General features: G+C 40.7%; 1 protein-coding gene across 1 annotated transcript in view; it reads left to right on the top strand.

Annotated features, from left to right (window-relative positions):
• Positions 1 to 24,331, top strand: part of COPG2 (COPI coat complex subunit gamma 2) — a 219,846-nt gene that overhangs the window by 25,512 nt on the left and 170,003 nt on the right. Inside the window, exon 5 of the mRNA XM_080664283.1 lies at positions 6,680 to 6,759. Within this exon, the coding sequence (XP_080520409.1) occupies positions 6,680 to 6,759 (80 nt within the window). The remainder of the gene's footprint in view (positions 1 to 6,679; positions 6,760 to 24,331) is intronic.

Here is a 24,331-nt window from a genome sequence, read left to right as displayed (position 1 = left end):
TTTCTCTGTTGTTTTTCTCTTCCAAACTAAGTTGCAAAAAACTAGAATGCTAAAAAATCAAACCAGAGGAAGGGAAAAAGAAAAAAAAGAACAAATACAAATCATGTAATAGATGGTAGATAGACCATCATTATCTACATTAAATGTAAATGAAGGACATAACAATATTTTTAAAAATCTATATTGAGTCATAAAGCAAGACAACACATTTCAAAGGAATGAAATTATATAGGCTGTGTTCTATAATTACAATGGATTAGTGTTGACATTATAAAGGAGTAACTACTTAATTCACCATATTTGGTATGTTATGTGTTTTTTTTACTATATGTTTTGATATTAGGAACACATTTCTGTTCTGCTTCTAGCCATGATGAAGTAGAGGGTCTAGATTGACCCTGTTACCATTAATACCTAGAAAATAAAACAAAATATATGAACTGGTAGTTTTCAGGCATTCAATTAATAGGTATCCCAGGACTGCACTCTAAAGAAAAAGCAAAATAAGGTGATCCCTTGGAGTACAGTAGCTCATTGCCCAGAGGCAGATAACAGGCCTCAAGTCAGGAATAGCATACCCAGTTGAGGAAACATGGAGTTGGATAGGCTAAGAAAGCTCAAATTTGAAGGGCAGAATAAAAAAGGAGAGGGAGGAGGGAGAGGGAAGGGGAGGGAAGAAAGAAAGGCAGGAGATAGTTTCAGCAATCTACTGAGGCCCCCTTAATTTTTTGGATAAGAACTGATCTGTGCATATGTGAAAGGAAACTTCCCCAGGCCAAAGGAAGAATCACCAGAATACCAGGCTAAGAATAGTTCATATTCCCCCCAGTGAGAGTGGAAAGACCTTGTCATCTGGTATAGTTCTCAGGAAGGTATCACCTCAGTAATCTCTCTGCATAAAATCTGTATATATAAAAGGCTAATATGTAAAGTGTCCCCATGGGAGTTCGACCAGGAGACTGGGAGTTCGATCGCTCACTGTGACGTGCGCTGACAACCAGGAGGCGGCATGGAACGAAGGAAGTCCTAGGCCGGCAGCTGGCAGCCGGGGAAGGGAGTCCCTGGCCAGCAGCTGAGGAAGAGAGGCCCTGGCCAGCAGCCAGAAGGCCCTGATCAGCCCTAATCACTGGCCAGGCCTAGGGACCCTACCTGTGCATGGATTTTATGCACCAGGCCTCTAGTGGGAATATATTAGCCTTAGACTAAAGCTTTAAACCTCTTAAAAGCCTGAAACGTGAAAAACTGATCCCAGGTAACTTAACTTCATGATAGAGTAAACAATACATATAATGCTATGTAAAATATACAGCAAAATTCAGCGCCTAACAACATAAACTTCACAATGTATAGCATGCAATAAAAAATTAACCATAATCTGGAGAAAAATGCATTAACACACATGAACCCAGAAATGATAAAGACAATGGATGTGCAGGTAATGACGTTAAAATAGCTATTCTAGATATGGTCTAGATCAGCGGTCACCAATCTTTTGGACCTCATGGACCACCACTGGTCCACGGATCACTGGTTGGCGACAGCTGGTCTAGATGCTTAAGAATGTTTAGAAAGACATAACAAGAATGAGAAGCAAAATAAGACATCTAGAGACACTCAGAAATTTTTAAAAAGCTATCTATATATCTATCATTGGGTTAAATACACTGCATTGGGTTAGCAGATTAAAGACTGCAGGAGGAAAAATCAGTGAATTTGAAGATAGAAACTACCCAAAATGAAACAGAAAAAGAGACTGAATAAAAATAAACAGAACAGCAGCAACAACATCCTATCTAATAAAAGAGTAATATGCAAATTGACCATCACTCCAAGACACAAGATGGCTACCCCCATGTGGTCAAAGATGGCTGCCCGCATGTGGACACAAGATGGCCACCACAGGATGGCTGGCAGGGGAGGGCAGTTGTGGGCAGTTGGGGGTGACCGGGCTGGCAGAGGAGGGCAGTTGGGAGAGACCAGGCCAGCAAGGGAGGGCAGTCGGGGGGGGACCTAGGCCTGCAGGGGAGGGCAGTTGGGGGCAGGCAGACCTGTGGGGAGGGCAGTTAGGAGTGACCAGGCCAGCAGGGGAGGGCAGTTAGGGGCAATCAGGCTGGCATTGGAATGGTTAGGGGTGATCAGGCTGGCAGACAGAAGCGGTTAGAGGCAATCAGGCAGAGGCAGGCAAGTGGTTGGGAGCCAGCAGTCCTGGATTGTGAGAGTGATGTCCAACTGGCCTAAATGGGTGGTCAGACATCCCTCAGGGGGTCCCAGATTGGAGAGGGTGCAGGCTGGGCTGAGGGACACCCTCCTACCACCCGTGCACGAGTTTCGTGTACTGGGCCTCTAGGGTGGAATAATAGTTTTGAAGTTCTATTTAGTGTTTAGCCTAGAAATTGCAACATGGACTTTTGACTTATCAAAAATCTAATATTCATCTTTACCTTTTACTTGTTCATGGACTTTTGAGAACATCAGGATGCTTCGTATTTAATATATGTGTGAGTATATAAATGGTGTATGTCATAACCTCGGTTTCTGTTCATGCAGATTTACTCATGTCTTTACCACTTTTCAATAAAGGATTTTATTTTTTTTGAGCAGTTTTAGGTTCACAGCAAAATTAAGAGGAAGGTACAGAGATCTTCCATATACTCCATGTCCCCTCACATGTACAGCCTCCCCATTATCAACTTTCCCCAAAGTGGTACATTTTTTACAATTCATAAACCTACATTGATACAGTAAAACCTCGATATAACAGACTAATTCGGGAGAGAGGGTATCCATTAAAGCTGAAAGTCCGTTATATAATAAAGTAGGTTTTCTGAATGCATATGTTAAAAAATTAACAAATTAGTTTACCTCTTTTTTACTTACGTAGATATGTTTGTATAATTAAAATTATGAATGAAAAGTTTAATTTCATAGTTTTCTATAGTATTAATTTCTATAGTTTTCTATATGTTTTACTGTTTAACTTTATACTGAATAGGTCTAGCAAATGAATGCATTCACCAGTCACCGAGAGTAAACAAGTGCACATGGCTTAGTGCATGTGGGAACATCAGCCCACAAGTGTTAATAAAACTGCTGCAGAAAGTCACGCCAGGGAACAACAGGACCAATTACTGAGTGCAGTGCGGTATGATCACATGCTTATCATTCGCCTGAACATTGTTTACGAGTGATGACACTTGGATTTAAATAGATTAGAGTTGTAAATACATAATATTTATTTATATTGGTGAAATTACTACAGTGTTTTTTCCGACATATGGCCTATTTACATATTTTGTTAAAAGTAACAGTGAATTAATAACAAAAAATAACCTGTTAATTTAGTTATAAGCAAATCTTGGTTAAAAGCATTTAAAAATTGACAGGGTGTTCATTTTCACATAGGACATACAGACTGGAAATTTTATCCATTAAATCTGAAGTCCGTTAAATTGAGGTCTGCAAAATCAAGGATTTACTGTACTTCATAGTAACCTAGAGTCCATAGTTTATGTTGGCGTTCAGTCTTAGTGTATGTATATTCTATGGGTTTTGACATCCATAGAATGTATAATGATACCCATTCATTATGAAAATATCACACAGTATTTTCACTACCCTAAAAATCCTTTGTACTCCACTTAACTCCCCCTAACTCCATTCCTTCCCCCCTAATACCTGGCAATTATGGATCTTTTTGCTGTCTCCATAAGTTTGCCTTTTTTTAGAATGCCATATAGTTGGACTTGTACAACATATAGCCTTTTCAGATTGCCTTCTTTCACTTGTTAATTAATATGCATTTAATTTTCCTCCATGTCTTTTCATGGCTTGATAGCTCATTTATTTTTAATGCCTAATCATATTCTATTGTCTGGATGTACCACAGTTTATCCATTCCTCTACTAATAGACATTGGTTCCTTCCAACTTTTGGCAGTTATGAATGTAAAGCTGCTGCAAACATCTTTGTGTAGGTTTTTATGTGGACATAAGTTTTCAACTCCTTTGGGTAAATACCAAGGGGCACTATTGCTGGATCATATGGTAACAGTATACTTACTTTGTAAGAAACCATCAAAACATCTTCTAAAGTGACTGTACTATTTTTGTGTCCATCCTCAGTGAATGAGAGTTCTTGTTGTCATTTGCTGTTGTCAGTGCTCTGGATTCTGGCCATTCTATTAGGAGTATTAGTGGTATCTCATTTTAATTTGCCTTTCCCTGATGACATATGTGGAGCATCTTTCTATATACTTACCATCTATATATCTTCCTAAGTGAGGTGTCTATTAAGGTCTTTGGCCCATTTTAAAATCAGGTTGTTTTCTTATTTTTGACTTGTAAGATTTTTAAAAAATAATGTTTTTATTGATTTCAGAGAGGAAAGAAGAGGAAGATAGAGACAGAAACATCAATGATGAGAGAGAATTCATTTATCGGCTGCCTCTTGACGTCCCCCATTGGGGATCGAACCCGCAACCCGGGCATGTGCCCGGACTGGGAATTGAACCATCGTGACCTCTAGTTCAAAGGTTGACACTCAAGCACTGAGCTATGCTGGGCAGGCTAAGATTTTTTTTTAATATGTTTTGGATAACAGTCCCTCTCAGATATGTGTTCTCAAAATATTTTCTTTTAGTCTGTGGCTTGTTCGTACTCTTGAAAACTGTCTTTTGCACAAAAGTTTTTAATTTTAATAAAAGCCAGCATATCAATTATTTCTATTATGATCATTCCTTTGATATTATACTGGTATGTAAGAAGTCATCTCCATACCCAGAGTTATCTAGGTTTTCTTCTAAGAGTTTTACAGTTTTGCATTTTATATTTAAGTCTATGATCCATTTGAAGTTAATTTTTGTGACTGGTGTAAGGTCAGTCTAGATTTAATTTTTTGCATGTGGATGTCCAGTTATTTCAGTACCATTTGTTGAAGAGTTTGTCTTTGTGCCATTGTGTGGCCTTTTCTCTTAAGTCAAAGTTCTGTTGACTATATTTATGTGGGTATATCTCAGGGTGGTCTGTTCTGTTCCATTGATCAATTTGTCTGTTCTTTTGCCAATACCACACTGTCTTGTTACTATTTACCACTTTTTCTTTCCACTCTTCATTTCTTGCTATATTTCTGAATTATTATCTAGAATAATTTTCCCTGTGCCTGAAGAATATACCTTCTTAGACTTTATTCTCTGCCAGTAGGACCCTGGCCTTGTACTTCTATAGCTGGAGTTGTTTGTTTTTCCATTTTTGGCACCTATGAATTGCCCTTAATTTTGTCCTTGGCTACATATTTAAATTTTTTGTTCCTATTTTATTTAGCATCTCTGTGTATTTGTTTAGGCAATGTGTTTCAGTAGTTATGAGCCCAACTTTGTCAACACTTTGTATTGTCAGTTAAAATTTTTTTAGTCATTTTGTTGAGTATTTAAAATGTGGTTTTAATTTTTTTGTATCTTTAGTTTTATTCTCCTTCAAGGTAGATTTTTATTTTTATCTTCAGCTCTGAAGTTTTAATTCTTATTTTCTGTTTTCTTCTCATAGTAGTTTCACATGGGGGTATCTGCCCTGTACTGGCTTTCTCTATTTAGGAGTTATTTTTGTGTGTGTGTTTAACCACCGTGAGAATCCTCACTCCCTTGTTCCTTTTTTCTTATTGGGCTCAGTAGTCTCCACTAGATTCTTTCTATAGCTTCAATGCTGGGGCTGGGGCTGATGTATTTGAGTTTCACTACTTTTATATATTTGAAGTTACTTGGTAGAGAATGAGGCTAGACCGGCCAGAGGAACCAATGCTCATAGTGTATGAATAAATCAGAGATGCAGGTGAGGAGAAAGTGTAGACAAAACTTTATTATTGTTAGCTTAACACATATTTTAGATACACGTATCTAGAAATGTTAATAGTTGAAAATGAGAGTTAGTTATACAACCACAGATACTTTAAGGAAAATATCTGTATATGATGAACTAAGGAAAATGCAGAGTTTGCCCATCTCTTTATATTTTTATTTTTAAAGAATTTTAAAAAATACACTTTCCAGGACAAGTCTTTAACAGGTGAAATAAGCCACTCAGAGAAAGACAAATATCATATACTCTCACTTATATGAGGAATCTACAGAACAGAATAAACTGATGAACAAAATAGGACCAGAGGCATGGATACATGAAACAGACTGACAGATCTCAGAGGGGAGGAGGATGAGGAGGACGGGAATTGGTCAACCAAAGAAATATCTGCATATATGTATAACCCATGGACACAGACAGTAGTGTGGTGAAGACCCAGAGGGGCGGGGGAAGGATGGAGGAAGGCCAAGGGAGGGAGGATGGGGACATCTGCAATAGAATCAACAATAAAAAGAAAATCTTAAGTCTTTGGACTCACACTGCCCAAGTCCAACTTTGGATCTCTTTACATAAAAATCCATATAATTAACTGAAATTTTGAGTTTTCATCTAGATGTTTTTCAGTGTCAGTGCAGCAATTACTTGTGTTTATGAAATAGTTGTATTCTGAATATTTTCTTATCCAGATATTTTTGAAAGGACTTTTTTGGGTGGATGAGAATCTTTTTAAGAAAAACTTTCTAAATATATCTACTTGGGGTTCTCATTTCAAACATTTTAGAAAACTGTTTTCTTAGGAATAACCTGTTGCCTTTTATAAATAATTTCAGCAAATATTGCGAAGAATGTGCTACCTTACCATCAAAGAAATGGCTAACATCTCTGAGGATGTCATCATTGTCACAAGCAGGTAAGTGAATGGTCAAAACCTCGGGTGGAATACTTACTTATTTAGTGGGAATGTTTGTTGTTCTCTTGATATTAATTTTACTTGTTTGGCTGTAAGAAAGTCAATAGGAATTTAAAAGAATATGATATCTTAAAGCATTCTTTTCTGAAATGTGTTGTCATTATGTAAAAACCATCCCTATCTGATAACATGATAGATATGATTAAATTTTAAATGTTTTAAAATATATGTAAACAAAACTAAAGAGTTGTGTTACACTGAAATATTTACATGAGAATATTTACAATAGAAAGAACTCCTCTACTTTAAAACGTTCCACGTGATAATTCATAAAATAACCAATATAAAGGATCAAAACATTTTTAGTCATTTTCACTAGTAACCAGAAAATGTAAATTAACTCGAGAATGAGTTATGATATTTTTACTCCTCAAACTGGCAAAAGAAAAAAGACAGTCAGTACTTGTAAGGGAGACTATTTTGTATATAGAAAGAAGGTAGGATAATAAATTGATTCAGTTTCTCTAGAAAGCAGTTTGGCAACTTTTGTTGAATGTTTGAAAGGGTTTATCCCTTTGACCCAGTATGCAACAATGTTCAGCAAATAATCAGAGAGAGCACCAAAAGACTTGTATACAGTGATGTTCACTGCAACACTGTTTACATTGGTAGAAAGGATAAAACAACTTAAATGCCTACCATTGTTAATAATTACTTGATCATATTTCATAAGCTGATTTTTAATTTTTTGAAAATATTTTTGAAACATCTTTTTTTTTTTTTAAATTTATTTCAGAGAGGAAGGGAGAGGGAGAGAGAGATTGAAACATCAATGATGAGAAAGAATCATTGATCGGCCTCCTCTTGCACACCCCACACTGGGGATCGAGTCCATATCTCGGGCATGTGCCCTTACCTGGAATGGAACCATGGCCTCCTGGTCCATTGGTCGATGCTCAACCACTGAGCCACGCCAGCTGGGCTGAAATATCTTTAGTGATGTGAAAAAGTCCTCAATAAAGGGCTGGATGAGAGTTGGATTCAAGTCTACGTATTCCATATAGTCTCACTTTAAAAAAATATTTTATGTATGTACATAAAACATATGGATGGAAATACATTGGTATATTACCAGGAGGTTACTTCTGGATATTTGGGGTTGTGGCTATTTATTTTCTTTAAACTTTTGATCATTTCCAAATGTCCTAGAATGAGTATGCATAATTTAGAGTTCTAAAATATGTAACAGATGTTATTTAAAAAATAATTGCCTTCTTAATTATAACTCATTTAAGTGAATAGGTTTTTGCAAAACAAAATAAATTTTGGAGGAGCGTGCTTATGTTTAACCAGCAGTTGTGTTTAATGTAGTTTCAATTTCCAGAGCTTTCAGTTGAAAGCTGAAAGGCAGTGTAAATAGTCACTCAAACAAAATAGGCTAGAGTAGCTGGTGTTGGTTCAGTAGTTCGACAGTGGCAGGGCTGGTGTCTCTTGAATTCTTGTGGATATTCTCACATTATTGCAAAATAGATACCTGAATTACTGGAAGTGCACCATTCAAGGTGGGTGGGGTACTGGGAAGGGGGCCAGGGAGGGCAGCACCATCTAGCTGCCTCTTTTATCAGGTGTGCAATAGCTTTTCCCAAGGCAATTTTTAGATTTCATTTGGCACAGCTGTATTATATGACCATCCTTAGGTGGTCAGGAAAGTATTTAGTTTTTATAGCCCAAGTATTAGGGGCAGGCAAGGAAGAAGGGATTGGAAATAGGTATTGGATTAGCCAATGAACAGTGTCTGCCACAAGAAATAAATATAAAATCTTCACTAGATCAGCTAGTTTCACTAAATATTGGAAAAAATAAAAATAGATTAGTCAACTATTGACTGAGAGTTTTTTGTTTGTTTAGTTGTTAATATTCCCCCTGAATACTATAAGGCTGCCTTAAATTATGGTTGGTTTTTCCTTCATTTTAAGTGTTTAGTAAATGTGGTAGGTAGAATAATGCCCCTCTGCTCCTCAAATATATCCCGTCCTGATTCCCAAAACCTGTGAATACGTTACATCGCGTGGCAGAAGGGCGTGAAAATTGCTGATTAGCAGATAGGGAGAGTAGCCTGGATTATCCAGGTGGGCCCAATATAAGGCTAAGGGTCCTTAAAAGTGGAAGAGGGAGGCAGGAGAAAGGGTCATAGGGAGATGAGTTGATGGAAGCCAGGTCAGAGAGATGCAATATTGCTGGATTTGGAAATGGAGGAAGGGGGCCGTGAGCTAAGGACTTTTGTTTTGGATGGAAAAGGTAAGGAAATGGACTCAACCCTACAGCCTCCAGAGAGGAATGCAGCCCTGCTGACACCTTGATTTCAGTCCAGTGAGACCTCTTTTGGATTTCTAACTTATAGAACTGAAAGATAAAGAAATGAATGTCTTAAGCCTTTAAGTTTGTGGTAATTTGTTACAGCAGCAATAGAAAACCAATAGGGTTTTGCAATATAGAAGTGTATCAAGTTAATATGTTGTGTACCTTAAACTTACATAATGTTATATGTCAATTATATCTCAAAGCCAGAAAAATAAGAAAAGAAAACTAATAGAGATTTTGGTACCTGGAAGTGGGGTGCTGCTTATTAGATAACAAATATCTAAAAATGTGTAAGTGGCTTTGGAATTGAGCAGTGAGCAGCTGCTGGAAATATTTTGAAAAGCATGATAGAAAAAGCCTATAATGACTTGAACAGACTATTAGTAGAAATGTGGATGTCAAAGACTCCGCTACAGAGAAGTGACATAGAGAAGTGTCTGTCCATATAAATATGGGCCTTGCCTTGGCTGGTGCTCAGTGGTTAGAGCATTGGCCCTCATACCCAAGGGTTTTGGGTTTGGTTCTGTCTAGGGCATGTACCTGGATTGCCAGTTCATTCCTTGCCCCAATGGGGTCCATCTGGGAGGCAACCAATTGATGTGTCTCTTTCACATCGAGGTTTTTTTCTCTTTCTCTCTTTCTCTCTCTCTCCCCTCCCCTTTCCTTCCCTTCCACTCTATCTAAAAGCAATGGAAAAATATCCTCACGTGAGGATTAAAAAATAATAAATAAAGTAAAATATGGTCCTTAAAGGTGCTGCTAGTGAAAGCTCAGAAGAAAATGAGGAAGATGATAGAAAATGGTGGAAAGGGGATCCTTGTTATGTAGTGACAGAAAGTTAGTGGAATTGTGTCCTGCAGTTATGTGGCAAGCAGGACTTCTAATCAATGAATTTAACTGAGATTTCCCAACAGAGTGTTGATGTGCGGCCTGGTTTCTTTTGTGACAGTAAATTTGGGAGTAGAGAAATAAATTTAAGAGAGACCTGTTAAGCACCAGGAGTTCTTTACAAAAATAAAATAATTGTACAGTAAACCCTCAATTTTGTGGACCTTGATTTAATGGACTTTGAATTTAATGGTCAAAATTTCTGGTCCGTGTGTCATATGTGAAAAGTAACACCCTTTTAATTTGTTGTTGTTGTTGTTAATCCTCACCCAAGGATATTTTTTTCATTGATTTTCAGAGAGGGGAAGGGAGGGAAGGAGGAAGGAAACAGGAAGGGAGTAGACCGGGATCACACCTACAACCCAGGTACTTGCCCTTGACCTGGAATCGAACCCGAGACCCTTTGTGTGTGGGCTGACACTGTAACCATGAAGCAACACCAGCCAGGGCCACCCTGTTAATTATAAAATGCTTTTAACCGAGACTTGCTTATAATTAACAGGTTAGTTTGTTATTAATTCACTGTTACATTTTTTAAAATTCATTGTTATTTTTAACAAATTTTAGCAAATAGGCCATATGCTAGAAAAAAACACTGTAGTAATTTTGCCGACAAAAATAAATATTACATATCTACAACTCTAATCTACACATTGAAATCCAAGAGTCACTGCTCATAAACAATGTTTGGCGAGTGATTAGCACCTGATCACACTGCATTGGGGGAGGTAATTGGTCCTGTTCCCTGGTGTGACTTTCTGCACCAATTTTAACGCGTGTGAGCTGATGTTCCACGTGTGCTAAGCCACGCCCCAGCCGTGTGCACTTGTTTACTCTCAGTGATGTGAATGCATGCATTTGCTAGACCTACTCAGTATAAAATTAAAATTACTGTAATACATATAGCAAACCTTTCTGTGAAATTAAACTTTTCATAATACTTTTAAATACACAATCACGTCTATATAAGTGAAAACAGATAAAATAACTAATTTGTCAATTTTTTAAAATATATATACATTTGGAAAACCTACTCTTTTATATAATGGACTTTCGGCTTTAACGGACCCCTCCTTGCCTGAGTTAGTCTGTTATAACGAGGTTTTATACACCTGAAATTAATACAGTGTTATATGTCAATTATACCTTTAAAAAAAAAAGGAACCAGGAGTTCTTAATTTTGGAAATTCTTAGCCTACCAAAATGGCAAAGGATGCTAAAATAAAGATCCAGTAGGAAAATATGCTGTAGAGAAGAAGTCAAAGGGGTTACTTTATAGCCTTTTGCTAAAACCTCAGAAAGATTCAAAGGTCAGAGTACTCACACAAAACACTTATTCACCAGTGGGCTTAGAGAAAATGAATTCAAATTCTAAGCAAGGCTACAAGCAGAACTTTCCTTTTTATTAAAGAGCCAGCCCTATGTGCACTTAGTGGTTATCCTGCTGCTGGCCTTGAAAACAACACAGTTCTATCCAATTAAAAAATGCACCTGGCATGGCATTGAGAGTATGGGCGTATCTAGTCTCTGGCCTACAAGGTCAGACAGCTAAGTTTATCTTCCTCATTATTCAAGCAGGCTAATGCAGGCTAGAAAGCAAAGTTATTTTTTTAGAATAAGATTCCGTCTAAAAAAACCAGAATTCCAAACAGTAGTTTTACAAAATAGGGGTTAGCCTTCTCATTCCACCCCCCACCCCCCCACCCTTGTCCTATAAACTTTTCAGCCTTGTGGTACAATAACCACGGGATGTTGCGGTGAACAGGGGTGTTAAAACTCTTTTACTATTTCCTGCTGAAAAGGGACAATGTCCAAGGGGTTAACATCCCGTTTCTTCCTCTTGGGGAGGTTTGTAGGGAATTCTGGCTTGTAGGACCATTTGAAGTTTAAAGGCATCTAGACGGGATGAGATAAAGTGAGTTAACAGATTTAGAAGACATGGTCCTAGGGTTATGGCTATGAGTAGTATTAACAGTGGTCCTGTCAATGGAAGGAACTATTTCCAGACTTCCCCCCCACCCCCCCACACACACTCACCCTCCATGCAGCCCAGGTCTCAGATAATTCCTGTCTTATTTCTGAAGCTCGATCAGCTAGTTTCTTGGCCCCATCCCTTACAATACCAGACTGGTTAGCATAAAAACAGCATTCTACCTCAAGGAACTTAAGGAACAGGCACAGCCCCCCTTTCTCTGCTGTGAGAAGGTCTAGTCCTCTTGGATTCTGGAGAGTAACGGCTGCCAGTGAGTCAATCTGATCCTGTACTGCAACAATACTTTGAGCTATTTCTTCTAAACTGTCAGCAAGGTCTTTGGATAGGCTCTGATAGCAGGAGAGGGAAGTTGCCAGTCCCCCTATTCCAGTGCTAACCCCTGCTTTAATGCCAAGTGTTATAAGGAGAAGGATTAGCTGGACTGCTCTTTTAAGAGGGAGAGGGTGAGATTAAGCGTTCGGTAGAGATAGTGAGGACTTGGGAGGCTCTCAAGAGGCAGAGTGTAGACCTGAGAGTGGTCCAGATTAAGAGAGTTCAGTAACAGTAAAAGAATTAGCCTTAGCTTCATCTTGTTCCTTTGCTGTGTAGGAAGCACTGCTTCTGTGTTCCAGTAAGGGCAGAAGAGTTCTCCTCCTGGGACTAGCCTCAGGTTCTGGCGGCACTCATAAAAAGACAAAATGAGAATTATTAGAAAGATAAAAACAATGATTATCCAGAAATACCAGAGCATTTTGCCTTTAAGAGAAGATAAGAAAGATTAGTGTAAGGAAGAATTCAGCAGGGCATTTCTGAATTCCTTGGAGCAGGTTGATCGGCCAGGTCCCTTGTCTTCTTGAGGGTGATCCGCAGGGGGTGTTTCTGGTCAGAGGTCACCTTCCACTCAGGCTGGACGTCGCTCGGCTGGTGGGCTGCTTTCACCCGAGAGTTGTTCAGTCCTGCAACCTTGAGAGCTGTGGGAGTGGTTAGTATGACTGGATAGGGTCCCTTCCAAACTGGCTTAAGGGGGTCTTTTTTTCCAGTCTTTTACCCAAACCTGGTCTCCAGGTTTATAAGGATGTACAGCTGTTCCTAGAGAGATGGGTAGTCGGTCAGTAACCCATCTGTGGATCTCAAAGACAGTTTTTCCAAGTCCTTGTAGTTGTTTCTGGATTTCTAAGTTTTCTATTTCCCCCAAATCTTCCTTTGGCCAAATTAAGGGAGGGGGTCTACCATATAGAATTTCAAAGGGAGAGAAACCTACCCTGGCCCTCGGGGCACAGCGTACCCACAGGAGTACAAGAGGCAAGATATCTGTCCAGGGTAAGGTTGTCTCTTGGCATAGCTTAGCCATTGCCTGCTTTAGAGTCCGGTTCATGCGCTCTACTTTCCCTGAACTCTGAGGCCTGTAGGCTGTATGTAGGTTCTATCTAATTCTTAAAGCTTTAGTTACCTGTTGTACTATTTCTGCTACAAAGGCTGGGCCATTATCAGACCCTATGGTCAGAGGCATTCTATACTGCAGAATTATGTCCTTCAGCAATGCTTTAAGTGACTTTTCTCGCCTTTTCTGTGCGAGTGGGATATGCCTCAATCCAGCCTGAAAAAGTGCAAACAAAGACTAGTAGGTATTTATTTCTTTTGCTAGGCCCTACTTCTGTAAAGTCTACTTCTAAGTCCTCAAAGGGAGTTTGCCCACAGCGCTGAACTCCTATGGGTCCCACAGGACCCTGTTAGGCATTGTTCCGCGCACGGAGGAGGCAACGCTGAGAAACTGAGGCACACAAGGAGGGAAGACGGGCAATTAGGTAGTATCTGCCTAACAAAGCTTCTAGGGAAGTCTTCCCTAACTGAGTAAGTTCATGCTGCTGGAGGACTACCTTATGGGCTAACTGTTCTGGGACATAGACCCTATGATCTGGGACTATCCACCAACCTTCTTTTGTTCTTTTGCCCCCTTCTTGCTGGGCCCATTCCTCCTCCTGTGAAGTGTACTTTGGAGGTTCAGGTAATTCGGGGGCCAACATGATCCATGCCGGTGCTGCTTGTTCTTTGGCAGCCTGCTTTGCTGCGGCGTCAGCGCGCTGGTTTCCTTCTGACACTGAGTCTTTCCCTTTCTGGTGACCTTTGCAATGAATGACAGCTATTTCTTTAGGCTCCCAAACTGCTTCTAGTAACTTTAAAATCTCATTTTGATTTTTGATTCTTTTTCCTTCCACTGTCAGAAGCCCACTTTCCTTGTATATAGTCACATGAATATGCAGGGTAGCGAAGGCATAGCGTGAATCAGTGTAGATGTTGGAATGCTTATCCTTACTGAGTTCTAAGGCTCTGGCGAGGCCCCAAAGTTCTGCCCTCTACGCTGACCATCCTTCAGGCAGGGCCTGTGCTTCAATTGTCTCAAAGTTTGATACCACTGCATACCCGGCTTGTCTTTTTCCTTCATCTAAGAAGCTACTGCCATCTGTGAACAATACTAAGTCCGGATTCTTTAGGGGCTTATCTGCTTCCTTGAACAGCCTCATTAACAGCCCATAAATCCTGTACCGGGTGGTAGTCATTAGTCCCAGACTTTTTGACAGGCAAGAGGGGAATATTCCATGGTGACTGGCATCCTTTAAGGAGTTCCCACTGAAGTAGCCGGTCTAAGTGGACCTGAATTCCTAGGCGTGCCTCCCGTGGAATTGGATATTGGCGGATTTTGACAGGCTGTGCCCCAGGCTTTAAGTCAATTAGTATCGGGGCATGGTCTTTGGCCAGACCAGGGGGATTTCCTTCTGCCCAGACCAGTGGAAATTCTTCCTCTAATTCAGGCTCTAAAGGTGAGGCCTTTGACTGAGGGGCATAAAGTCTCCATTCTTCCTCCCGGGGCACTGCTATGGACAGGATCATTGGAGAAATCTCCTCACTTAGGCGAAGCTGTGCTGAGCCATTTGGAGCAAAAGTGATTTCTGCCCCCATTTTGGCTAAAAGGTCTCTACCCATCAGAGGTACTGGACAATCTGGCAAGTACAGGAATTCATGAATTACTCGGTGGCCGCCAAGTTGGCATTGGCGAGGCTGGCAGAATGGTCTACGGGTCTGGTCTCCAGTAGCTCCAATAATGGTGACTTCCTTTCCCGAGAGAGACGCTACTTTTTGTGTGACTACTGAGTGCTCCGCTCCCATATCAAACATAAAGTCCACAGTCTGACCCCAATTTTCATTCTGACCATGGGCTCGTGGGGGCCCAGCTGAAAAGAGCCCGGTCTGTCCTAGTCAGAGTCAGCTGCTGCCAGCCCAATAAGGTCTGCTTCAGGTGGTTCTGATTGATAGCGACTGGGTGGAAAAGGGGACCCTATCTTCTTGCTCTGCCGTTTGAGACATTCATTCTTCCAGTGCCCTGTTTCCTTACAATAGGCACACTGGTCCCGTCTCAGGCTTGCTCTTCTTTTCCCTCCTGATCTGTCTTCTTCTCTTTTTGGGCTGTCTGGGGGCCCGAACCTCTGAAAGCCGCTGCTATTACACTGGCCTTTCTTTGTATTCTCTTTTCTTCCTCCTTTTTGCTATCCTGTTTCGGTTGATGAAAACCTTGTTGGCTATCTCTAGTAGTTCACTAGCATTTTTTCCTGCAAACCCTTCCAGCTTCTGTAATTTTCTCCTGATATCAGGCTGGGCTTGGCCTGCAAAAGCAGCATTTACCATGGTTTGAGTGTCTGGGGCCTCAGGGTTAAGGGGAGTGTAGATCCGGTATGTCTCACACAGTCTCTCATAGAAAGCTGTTGGACTTTTGTCAGGCTTCTGGAAAACTTCAGAGATTTTAGCCATATTGGTGGGCTTCTTAGCTCCAGCCCTGACCTCCTGGAGGAAAGCGAGCCGATATCTTTCTAACCTAGTCTTTCCGTCTTCTGAGTTCGGGGACCAATTAGGTTCCTCATCTGGGAGGGCCTCCCTTGCCCATCTGTCTGTGTCTAATGTCCCTGCCGGGGCCTGGGTCTGGAGCCACTTCCGAGCCTCTGTCATTACTCTCATGCACTCCTTAGTGTTAAAGAATGCAAAAAGGAGCTGCTTGCAGTCCACCCAGGTGGGCTTCTGGGTCTGGAAGATCATTTCTAGGAGGTCTACCATGGCCTGAGGTTTTTCAGAATAATCTGGGGTGTGTTGCTTCCAATTCAGAATGTCACTTGTGGTAAAGGGCTGATAATAATAGACCGGCCTTCCTTCCTGTAAGGTCCCATCTTCACCAAGCACTTGGGCACCCCGAGTCTCCCTGAGAGGCATCTGACGTGCCGGCTGTTGTTTGGGCCCTTGATCAGCTGAACGCAAGCGCCGCCCAAACGGCTCTGGAGAGCCTGGTTGAGGGGAGACGGAGGGAGGCGGTGTTTCCAGACTTTCCAGTCTAGTGGGGGTGGGGGGCACTTGGTGCTGCCTGTGGCTCATATGGAGGTGGTAACACTGGTGGTACTTCTGGGGGGGGGGGCGGTTCCTGTAGAATAGGGGTTGAACTTCCTTCTGAGGGACCTGCTTCTCCTCTCCTGCCTGCTTCTCCTTAGCCTGCTGCTGCCCTGCCTGCCTCTCCTTAGCCTGCTGCTGCCCTGCCTGCCTCTTCACTCCTGCTACTAAAACCTTACTCTGTCCCTTCTTACGCACAGAACCGGACCCAAGGCGGCAAGGTTTGAGCAATTTCTAACCAGCTGTCTATGTAGGGAAACTGATCTGGGTGTCCAGGGTCTCCTGGGACTACATTCCAGACCGCCCTGACCAGTCCTTCATCTAAAGAGCCTTTTGAGGGCCAGCCAACCCCGAAGGCTGGCCATTCCACTTCACAGAATTTCCTCAGTGTTTCAGAATTCATTTTAATTTCATAATCACCATTAAATTCCTTTTCAAAATTTTTCAACATGCAATTGAGAATAGTGGGTTTACTCTGTCCCGACCCCATGATGATCGGTGGCGCGAGACAGACAAGGGAGGGGGTGACCTGTTTTCACAGATCCTCACTCAGATGCCTGCCTGGCCACATCCCTTGGGAGCTTAGATTCGTCTTAGCTAAGGTGCACCCGTATAAATTCCAGGCCTGGTCACCTCCACGTGGGGGTGAGTCACCATTATGCCATATGACGAATCACGGAACCGCAGGTTGGGGCCCACTCGGACTCCGTAACCGAAGTCGTGGAGCCACACAAAGGAGAGGAGAGGGCAGGCCCTCTCCCTCCACACTCACACACTTTCACCAGACATTCACTCAGAGTTTAAACAACAACCCACCCAATTCCTGATTCCTGATTAATTTGCCTGAGGAAGCCGTATGGCTTCCGGGGAGGTGATCAAGCTCCCCCTTCCACTCACTTGGAGTGGGCTGAACTGATGGGGCCCCTACCTTACCAATTCTGTCGACAGGTCCAGAAGTGTTCGTCCGCTCTCTCCAGATGCCGGCCGGGTCCTGGGCTGAGGTCCGGGAGCGCCCAGAGTCCCTTGGTTTAATTCTGCTAATTCAGCAGAGCGGCACCTCCCGGAGGCCTGTCCAGCGCCCCCGGGTCCCAAACCTGGTCCACTCACCAGAGGCTAAAAAGCCAAGCATGGGTTGGTTTTTGCGGTCAGGGAACCAATAATGTTACAGAGAACCGGAATAATCAAACAATGCTCGGAGAGTTTGGAGTCACACTTTATTCACCAGTGGGCTTAGAGAAAATGAATTCAAATTCTAAGCAAGGCTACAAGCAGAACTTTCCTTTTTATTAAAGAGCCAGCCCTATGTGCACTTAGTGTTTATCCTGCTGCTGGCCTTGAAAACAACACAGTTCTATCCAATTAAAAAATGCACCTGGCATGGCATTGAGAGTATGGGCATATCTAGTCTCTGGCCTACAAGGTCAGACAGTTAAGTTTATCTTCCTCATTATTCAAGCAGGCTAACACAGGCTAGAAAGCAAAGTTATTTTTTAGAATAAGAGTCCATCTAAAAAACACAGCAGAGAATTCCAAACAGTAGTTTTACAAAATAGAGGTTAGCCTTCTCAATCAAGGGTGGGACTCAGATTTCCTCAGCTTCTAAGTAGAAGCCAAAAATAGAGGCGGGAATATCTAGACAAGATCTCTGGAGGAGCCTCTTGTCTAATGGAGGGCACATATGGTAGTCCCACAGGCTCTTGAGAATTTTCGAGCAGCAACACTGCCAGTTTGAACTAAAAGGAACAGAGAGAGGATAAAGTGAAAGAAGGCTGTCAGAGCCCCAAACTCTACAAGCAGGAAGCATGCTGCCCACTGTAAACAGCAAGAGTGGCTCTGAGGGCAGAAGGGCAGGCCCATTGGTGGAGCTGGGAAGTATAGAGAATTCTGCCTAGGACTTGAGCCCTTTTCCAGTTTGCCTGTCTGGATTTCAAATTTGCGTGGGACCAGTGACTCTTCTTCCTCCGTTCCTCTCTTTTTGAACAGGAATGATTATATCTGTTACCCTGTGGCAGTCCCACTCTTGTATTGGGAGCCAAGGACATCTAGTGTGTTTTTTTCTTAAAATATATTTTTATTGATTTTTTTTCAGAGAGGAAGGGAGAGGGATAGAGAGAAACATCTATCAGCTGCCTCCTGCACACCACCCATTGGGAATGTGCCCGCAACCAAGGTACATACCCCTGACCGGAATCGAACCCGGGACCCTTCAGTCCGCAGGCCAATGCTCTATCCACTGAGCCAAACCAGTCAGGGCCAAGAACATCTAGTTTTATAGGTCCAGAGGTGGAGAGGAATTTTGCCTCAGGATAGATTGATTATACCCAGAATCTCACCCATACCTCATTTGGTTGATTTTGATGATATGATTGCGACTTTTGAATGAAATTTACGTGAGATTTGGACTTTGCATTGATGCTGTTGTCAACCTAAGAAACATCCAAACCTGTAAGAATTTTTATGAGTTTATTTGAGCCAAACTGATGACAATTACCAGGAAGCAAAACCTCAACGGATTGAGAAAATGCTCTGGAAAATGGCAGTTTTGCACCTTATTTATACATTACAGTAAAAAGAGGAGGTATAAGTGGGTTACATGAAATCCATTGGTAATAGATTAGGGAGGTGAGAGAAAGCACGGAGGGGGTTGGCGAACCTCAGGAATTGGATGAAAAGTAAAACGATAGACGTGTATTTCTCTTATATAGGTGGGTACTGGGCAGTTAACAATTAACAACATGATAACAATAACAGTGAGGGGATGTGTGGTCCCTGCTCTGGTGTGGTAGTTGTGCTTTGGCATGGGGACAAGGGAGCATTATTTTGTAATTCCAAAGGCATGGTATCAGGTATGTTATCCTAGATGCAAAAAGACGACAGACAGGCTCAGTTAAGGTGAAGATTGACATTTGTTAGGGAAAAATACTGCTCTAGGACATGACTACCCACCTTGAGCTGATTTTAGTCAGAAAGTTTTAATTTCAGACCATCCTGTGTAGTACTTTAGGTCTCTGAGTTTGTAAGGTGGCCACACAGGCCTCCTTTGAATCTGTCAGGTTTAGTATGTGGCCCCTTTTGGTCCACTTGTCCCTCTTTTGATTACAAATCCAAAGGATGCATTGATGACCAACCTTGTGTTTGGATAACAAGGTCCCATGGTGCTAGGAAGGCTTATTCCTAGGAAGTCTCAGAATCAGCATCTGTCTTGCTGAATGATGGACCATTGGGGATGGGGCAAGACAGGAACCTTGGATGGAAGTCAAGGCCAAATTTTCTCAAAAGTGAAAAGTAGATAAATGGGAAGCATTCAGGTCTTAAGGGCCTTTATTAAGAAAAATACTCTGGATCATTTCTAACCTATAAGCTATCATGATCCAAATTTTATTGCCTAATTTTCCTATATATTTTGCATATAGTTTGAGGACATACCATACATCTTTTCAGTTTTCATAATCTGACCATGAGATGGATTCCTATTTACCGTGACCCATCCACTTCCCATTGGAAGCACTCGTGTGCTGTTATGGATCTGATTTCCATTAGTTCTGCAATTGGAAGCTGTAACCTTAAGTTTTCATCAGAACCAAGGCTGTGAGAACACAGTGCTGTCAATTACAATTACCATTTAAACTTTCAGAGGCCAAGAGGACAGGTTCCCTGTGCCTCAGTAGTAGTTATAGAGGGCCATGTTTTTATGCCATTTTAGCTTCTACCTGAATTAATATAGTTAGTAGTCTTTGTTGGGTTAAGAGGTAAGCATATTCCCATAATTAGATTCTGGAATTTATATATAAAATTCCTTTCTTAATATTTGTTTTCCACTAACTTTCTACAACTGCCCTGCTCTTGGTTTGTCTCTTTTTATTCCTTCAAAAATAACCAGCTTATTAAAACTATTTTCTTTTAACTTCTCTTAAAAATATACACACCCTTTTCCTTCTTTTTACAATAGCATTTCTTCTAAATTTCAAAAGAGAAGCTATGAAAAAAAGAGTATTATAACACCTTCAGCAATTATTAACAATTGGTCTATATCAGTGGTCAGCAAACTCATTAGTCAACAGAGCGGCAAACCGCGGCTCACGAGCCGCAGTTTGCCGACCACTGGTCTATATACACAAGGTTTGAGAAAAGCCTAAAGAACAAATATAATAATAATAATTATTGGTATTAGCAGACAAGTAAAAACATTCAAACAAATAAAGTTCAACATCAATTTGTAGGTATACCTGCCTTGTCCATGTCTTGGGATAGCTGTCTATTTTTGATGTTGTCAATTTCTCATCCTGGAGAAATCTTTAAATCTCCACTGTAGGAAGAGGCAAGTGTCAGAGATGGGGGCAGATGTCCATTTGCAGTTAGGCACCTGGTAAGGTCCCTTCCAATAATGTTGGAGAGAGTTTTTGATGTCTCTTCCAGTGGACAAAAATCTCCTGGTTGTTAAGTTGTGGTCTTTGAAGTCTTCATCTCCCAGGAGTGCACTGTGGAATGAATGTCACTAATTTATCAGTTCCTATAAGCTGGTTAATGAGCCCTTGATAATACAGAATGTCTTCTTTCAGTAAAGTTGATTCATATGTCCCTTCATCTTGATTCATAGGGCGGCTGGTGGACTATTTCATAAAGAGAACGACTATGTTTACCAAAAGAAGTAGATTTCGGGTTGAGGATCAGTATAGGGAGAGCTTTTGGCCATGGGAGATTAAAAGTTTCTGAAAATTGCCCTAACTGGTTTGGCTCAGTGGATAGAGCGTCGGCCTGAGGACTGAAGGGTCCCGGGTTCGATTCCGGTCAAGGGCATGTACCTTGGTTGCGGGCACATCTCCAGTGGGGGGTGTTCAGGAGGCAGCTGGTCGATGTTTCTCTCTCATCGATGTTTCTAACTCTCTATCCTTCTCCCTTCCTCTCTGTAAAAAAATCAATAAAATATATTTAAAAAAAATAAAAGTTTCTGAAAATTTATCTAGTTGAGTTTTAATTGTACCATTTGTATGTTCCACCAACCCAGAGAACTGAGGGTGATAGGCACAATGAAAATATTATAGAATAGGCCACATATTACAAATGGATTGCATTATTTGCCCAGTAAAATGAGTCCCTCAGTCACTATAACTGGGAATTCCCCAATTGGGAATTAATTTTTTTTCTAATAATTTACCAAACATTAAGGCTGGGACTCTCTTACCAGGGAATGCCTCAACCCATACAAATCATAGCTAACACATATTTCTGTTCTTGAGATGGTGGCATTTGGATAAAATCCAATTACCATACCTCAAATGGATCTGAAGGAAGTGGGAAATGTCCTTGGAACCTGTGGAATGATTTCCCGGGGTTATATTTGGACAGATAGAATATGTGCTGTACAGTTTTTGAGTTACAGTAGCAGTAATATTTTTTACTTCATGAAATTATTTTTTTTAGGACCCAATGTTTTAGCTTATGTGCATGTTAAAGTATAGGTAACTAAACCACTCTATGTGAGATTGGTTTCTGACTGGGTCCAAGTTGTATCTGTTTGCCTGAGACAAAGGTTCTCCCTTTTTGTTGTCATATTCTCTTTTCTTCTACAGCTGTCCATTGGAATGATAAGATTTTTCTTTTTTTAAATTAATTTAATAGGAAGTAAGGAGCATTCTCAGGTCTGGATAATTTGGCTGTTTAATGCTGCCAATCTAGCTGCAACATTAGCTAGTAATTTTCTTTTGATTCCATGGTGGCAGCTATTTAAAATGTTCTGGAATTTGGATAACTGCTAATTGTTTCAATTTCTGTATGACATCTAATAATTTTACAACCTGTTTTCCATTCTTTATGGGCTGCCCTGAGGAAATTAAGAAGCCTTGGTACTTCAACAATATTCTAAAGTTGTGAGCTACACCAAAGGCATAGCTACTATCGGTGTAAATATTGGCTATTTGATCTTTGGTCAATTGACAAGTCCAAGTTGTAACAATTAATTCAGCTTGCTGGGCAGATATTTTTTTAGGTAGTTATTTCATGTCTAGCTCAGTAACATACCTGTTTATCTTTCAAAGATCCATTTGTAAGCCAGATTAAGTCAGCACCATCAAGGAGTTTCCTATAAACCATTCTTATGAATAAGAAGGTGACCAGTAAGCAAAACACATTCATGGATGTCTTCATCCTGTAAAGAAAGTAGCAAAGTTGCTGGGTTGACTGTAATATCAAGTTCAAGTAAAATTAGGTGCAGGAGGCAAGAGTCAGTCGGCTGACAGAATATTGAGTGTGATAAGAATTTAGTGGAGTTCAACACAATGAGAAATATAAACAAAAGAGAGCCCATAACTATCTTTTATGTTTACTTAACAACATGTCTGTAGCAGAGATGGCTGTTATGCAGGGAGGGAGCCCTTTGGCTACTGAGTCTAATTGCTGACTGTAATAGCCTGTAGTTCTATGATGATCTGTATATTTTTAATTTTTTAAAAAAGTTTTTGCTTTATTTTTAATGTGTGGTGTTGTTGTTTTTTTAAATTGATTTCAAAGAGATAGAAACATCAATGATGAGAGAGGTCACGGTTTGGCTGCCTCCCGCATGCTCCCTACTGGAGATCGAGCCCGCAACCCAGGCATATGCCCAGACTGGAAATCAAACCGTGATCTGCTGGTTCATGGGTCAACGCTCAACCACTGAGCCACACCGACTGGGCCTGTATATTTTTTAGTTAAAACTCTTTATTTTCATGTATAAAAAGTTGAAAAGTTTATAATTAAGGTGTCCCAGAGTGGAAGTTTTAGATAATTCTTTAGATATTTTAAAGCTTGTTTCCCTTCTGGGTACCACTGAATTGGGTCAGGTCAATTTGACTTTAATAGATATATAGAGGCTGGGCCATTAATGAAAAATTTGGAACCCAGTTGTGACAATATCCAGTCAAACCCAGGAATCCTCTAAGCTTGCTTTCTTTGTTTTGGAAGAGGAAAAGATAGGATTCCTCTGAATATTTCAGGGTTAATTAGTAGCCCATTTTTAGAGATGAGATGGCCAAGGTATTTTACTTGAGGTAAGCAGAATTGAAGCTTACCCTTTGAGATCTTATGTCCTTTTATAGCTAGCTATTGTAATAGGCAAATTGTGTCCTTTTGCCAGTCTAGGTTATGTCCTAGAGCAGTGGTCGGCAAACTGCAGCCGAGCAGCCGTTTGCCGCTCTGTTGATTAATGAGTTTGCCGACCACTGTCCTAGAGCATACAAGTAAATTATTCACATATTGGATTAGAGTGAAATCTTGTAAAATCTCTAGAAAAAAATTTAACATCATTTAAGTAAGCTTTTAGTATCTAAGAGAAATAGGTGGGACTCTTTGTATATCTCTAAGGCATTACTGTTTAAGTAAACTTGTAATCTTCCCAGGTGAAAGCAAAGACGTATTGACTGTCTTTTTCTACTGGAATGCTGAAAAAGGCACTACACAAATCTATTACTGAAAGCTATTGGCAGTCCACAGGAATAGCTGATAATAGGTTATGTGAATTTGGAACCACGGGATGTTTGGGAATAATTGTTTTATTTATAGCTATGAGATTTTGTACTAATCTCCCTTCTTTGAGTTTCCTTATTGGAAGGATAGGAAAATTACAGTGGCTCTTGCATGGAATTGTAAGCCCCTTTAAAAAAGTAATCTTGTATATTGGGCTTAATTCTAGCTTGTGCATAAAGAATATTGGTGATTGGAAAAGGCCTGTAGTTGCATTAGAATGTCCTGTAACAAGCATTCAGTTCCTCTTGTGGAGGGAGGTTTTTTTAAAAATCATTATTTTCCCAATTGGTTCAGTATCTGATTTATTTACTTCTAAATACATTTCACCCTTCTGGTAAAAGTGGGCATCATTGGTTTCAAGAAAATCTTGCCCTGTCAGGTGAATTGAGGCAGATTTGATCAGCAAATATATGTATATTTCCG

This window comes from Plecotus auritus (assembly GCF_963455305.1).
Source record: "Plecotus auritus genome assembly, chromosome: 4".
In the NCBI taxonomy this organism is placed as follows: Eukaryota; Metazoa; Chordata; class Mammalia; order Chiroptera; family Vespertilionidae; genus Plecotus; species Plecotus auritus.
This window is presented reverse-complemented; position numbering and strand designations above follow the sequence as displayed.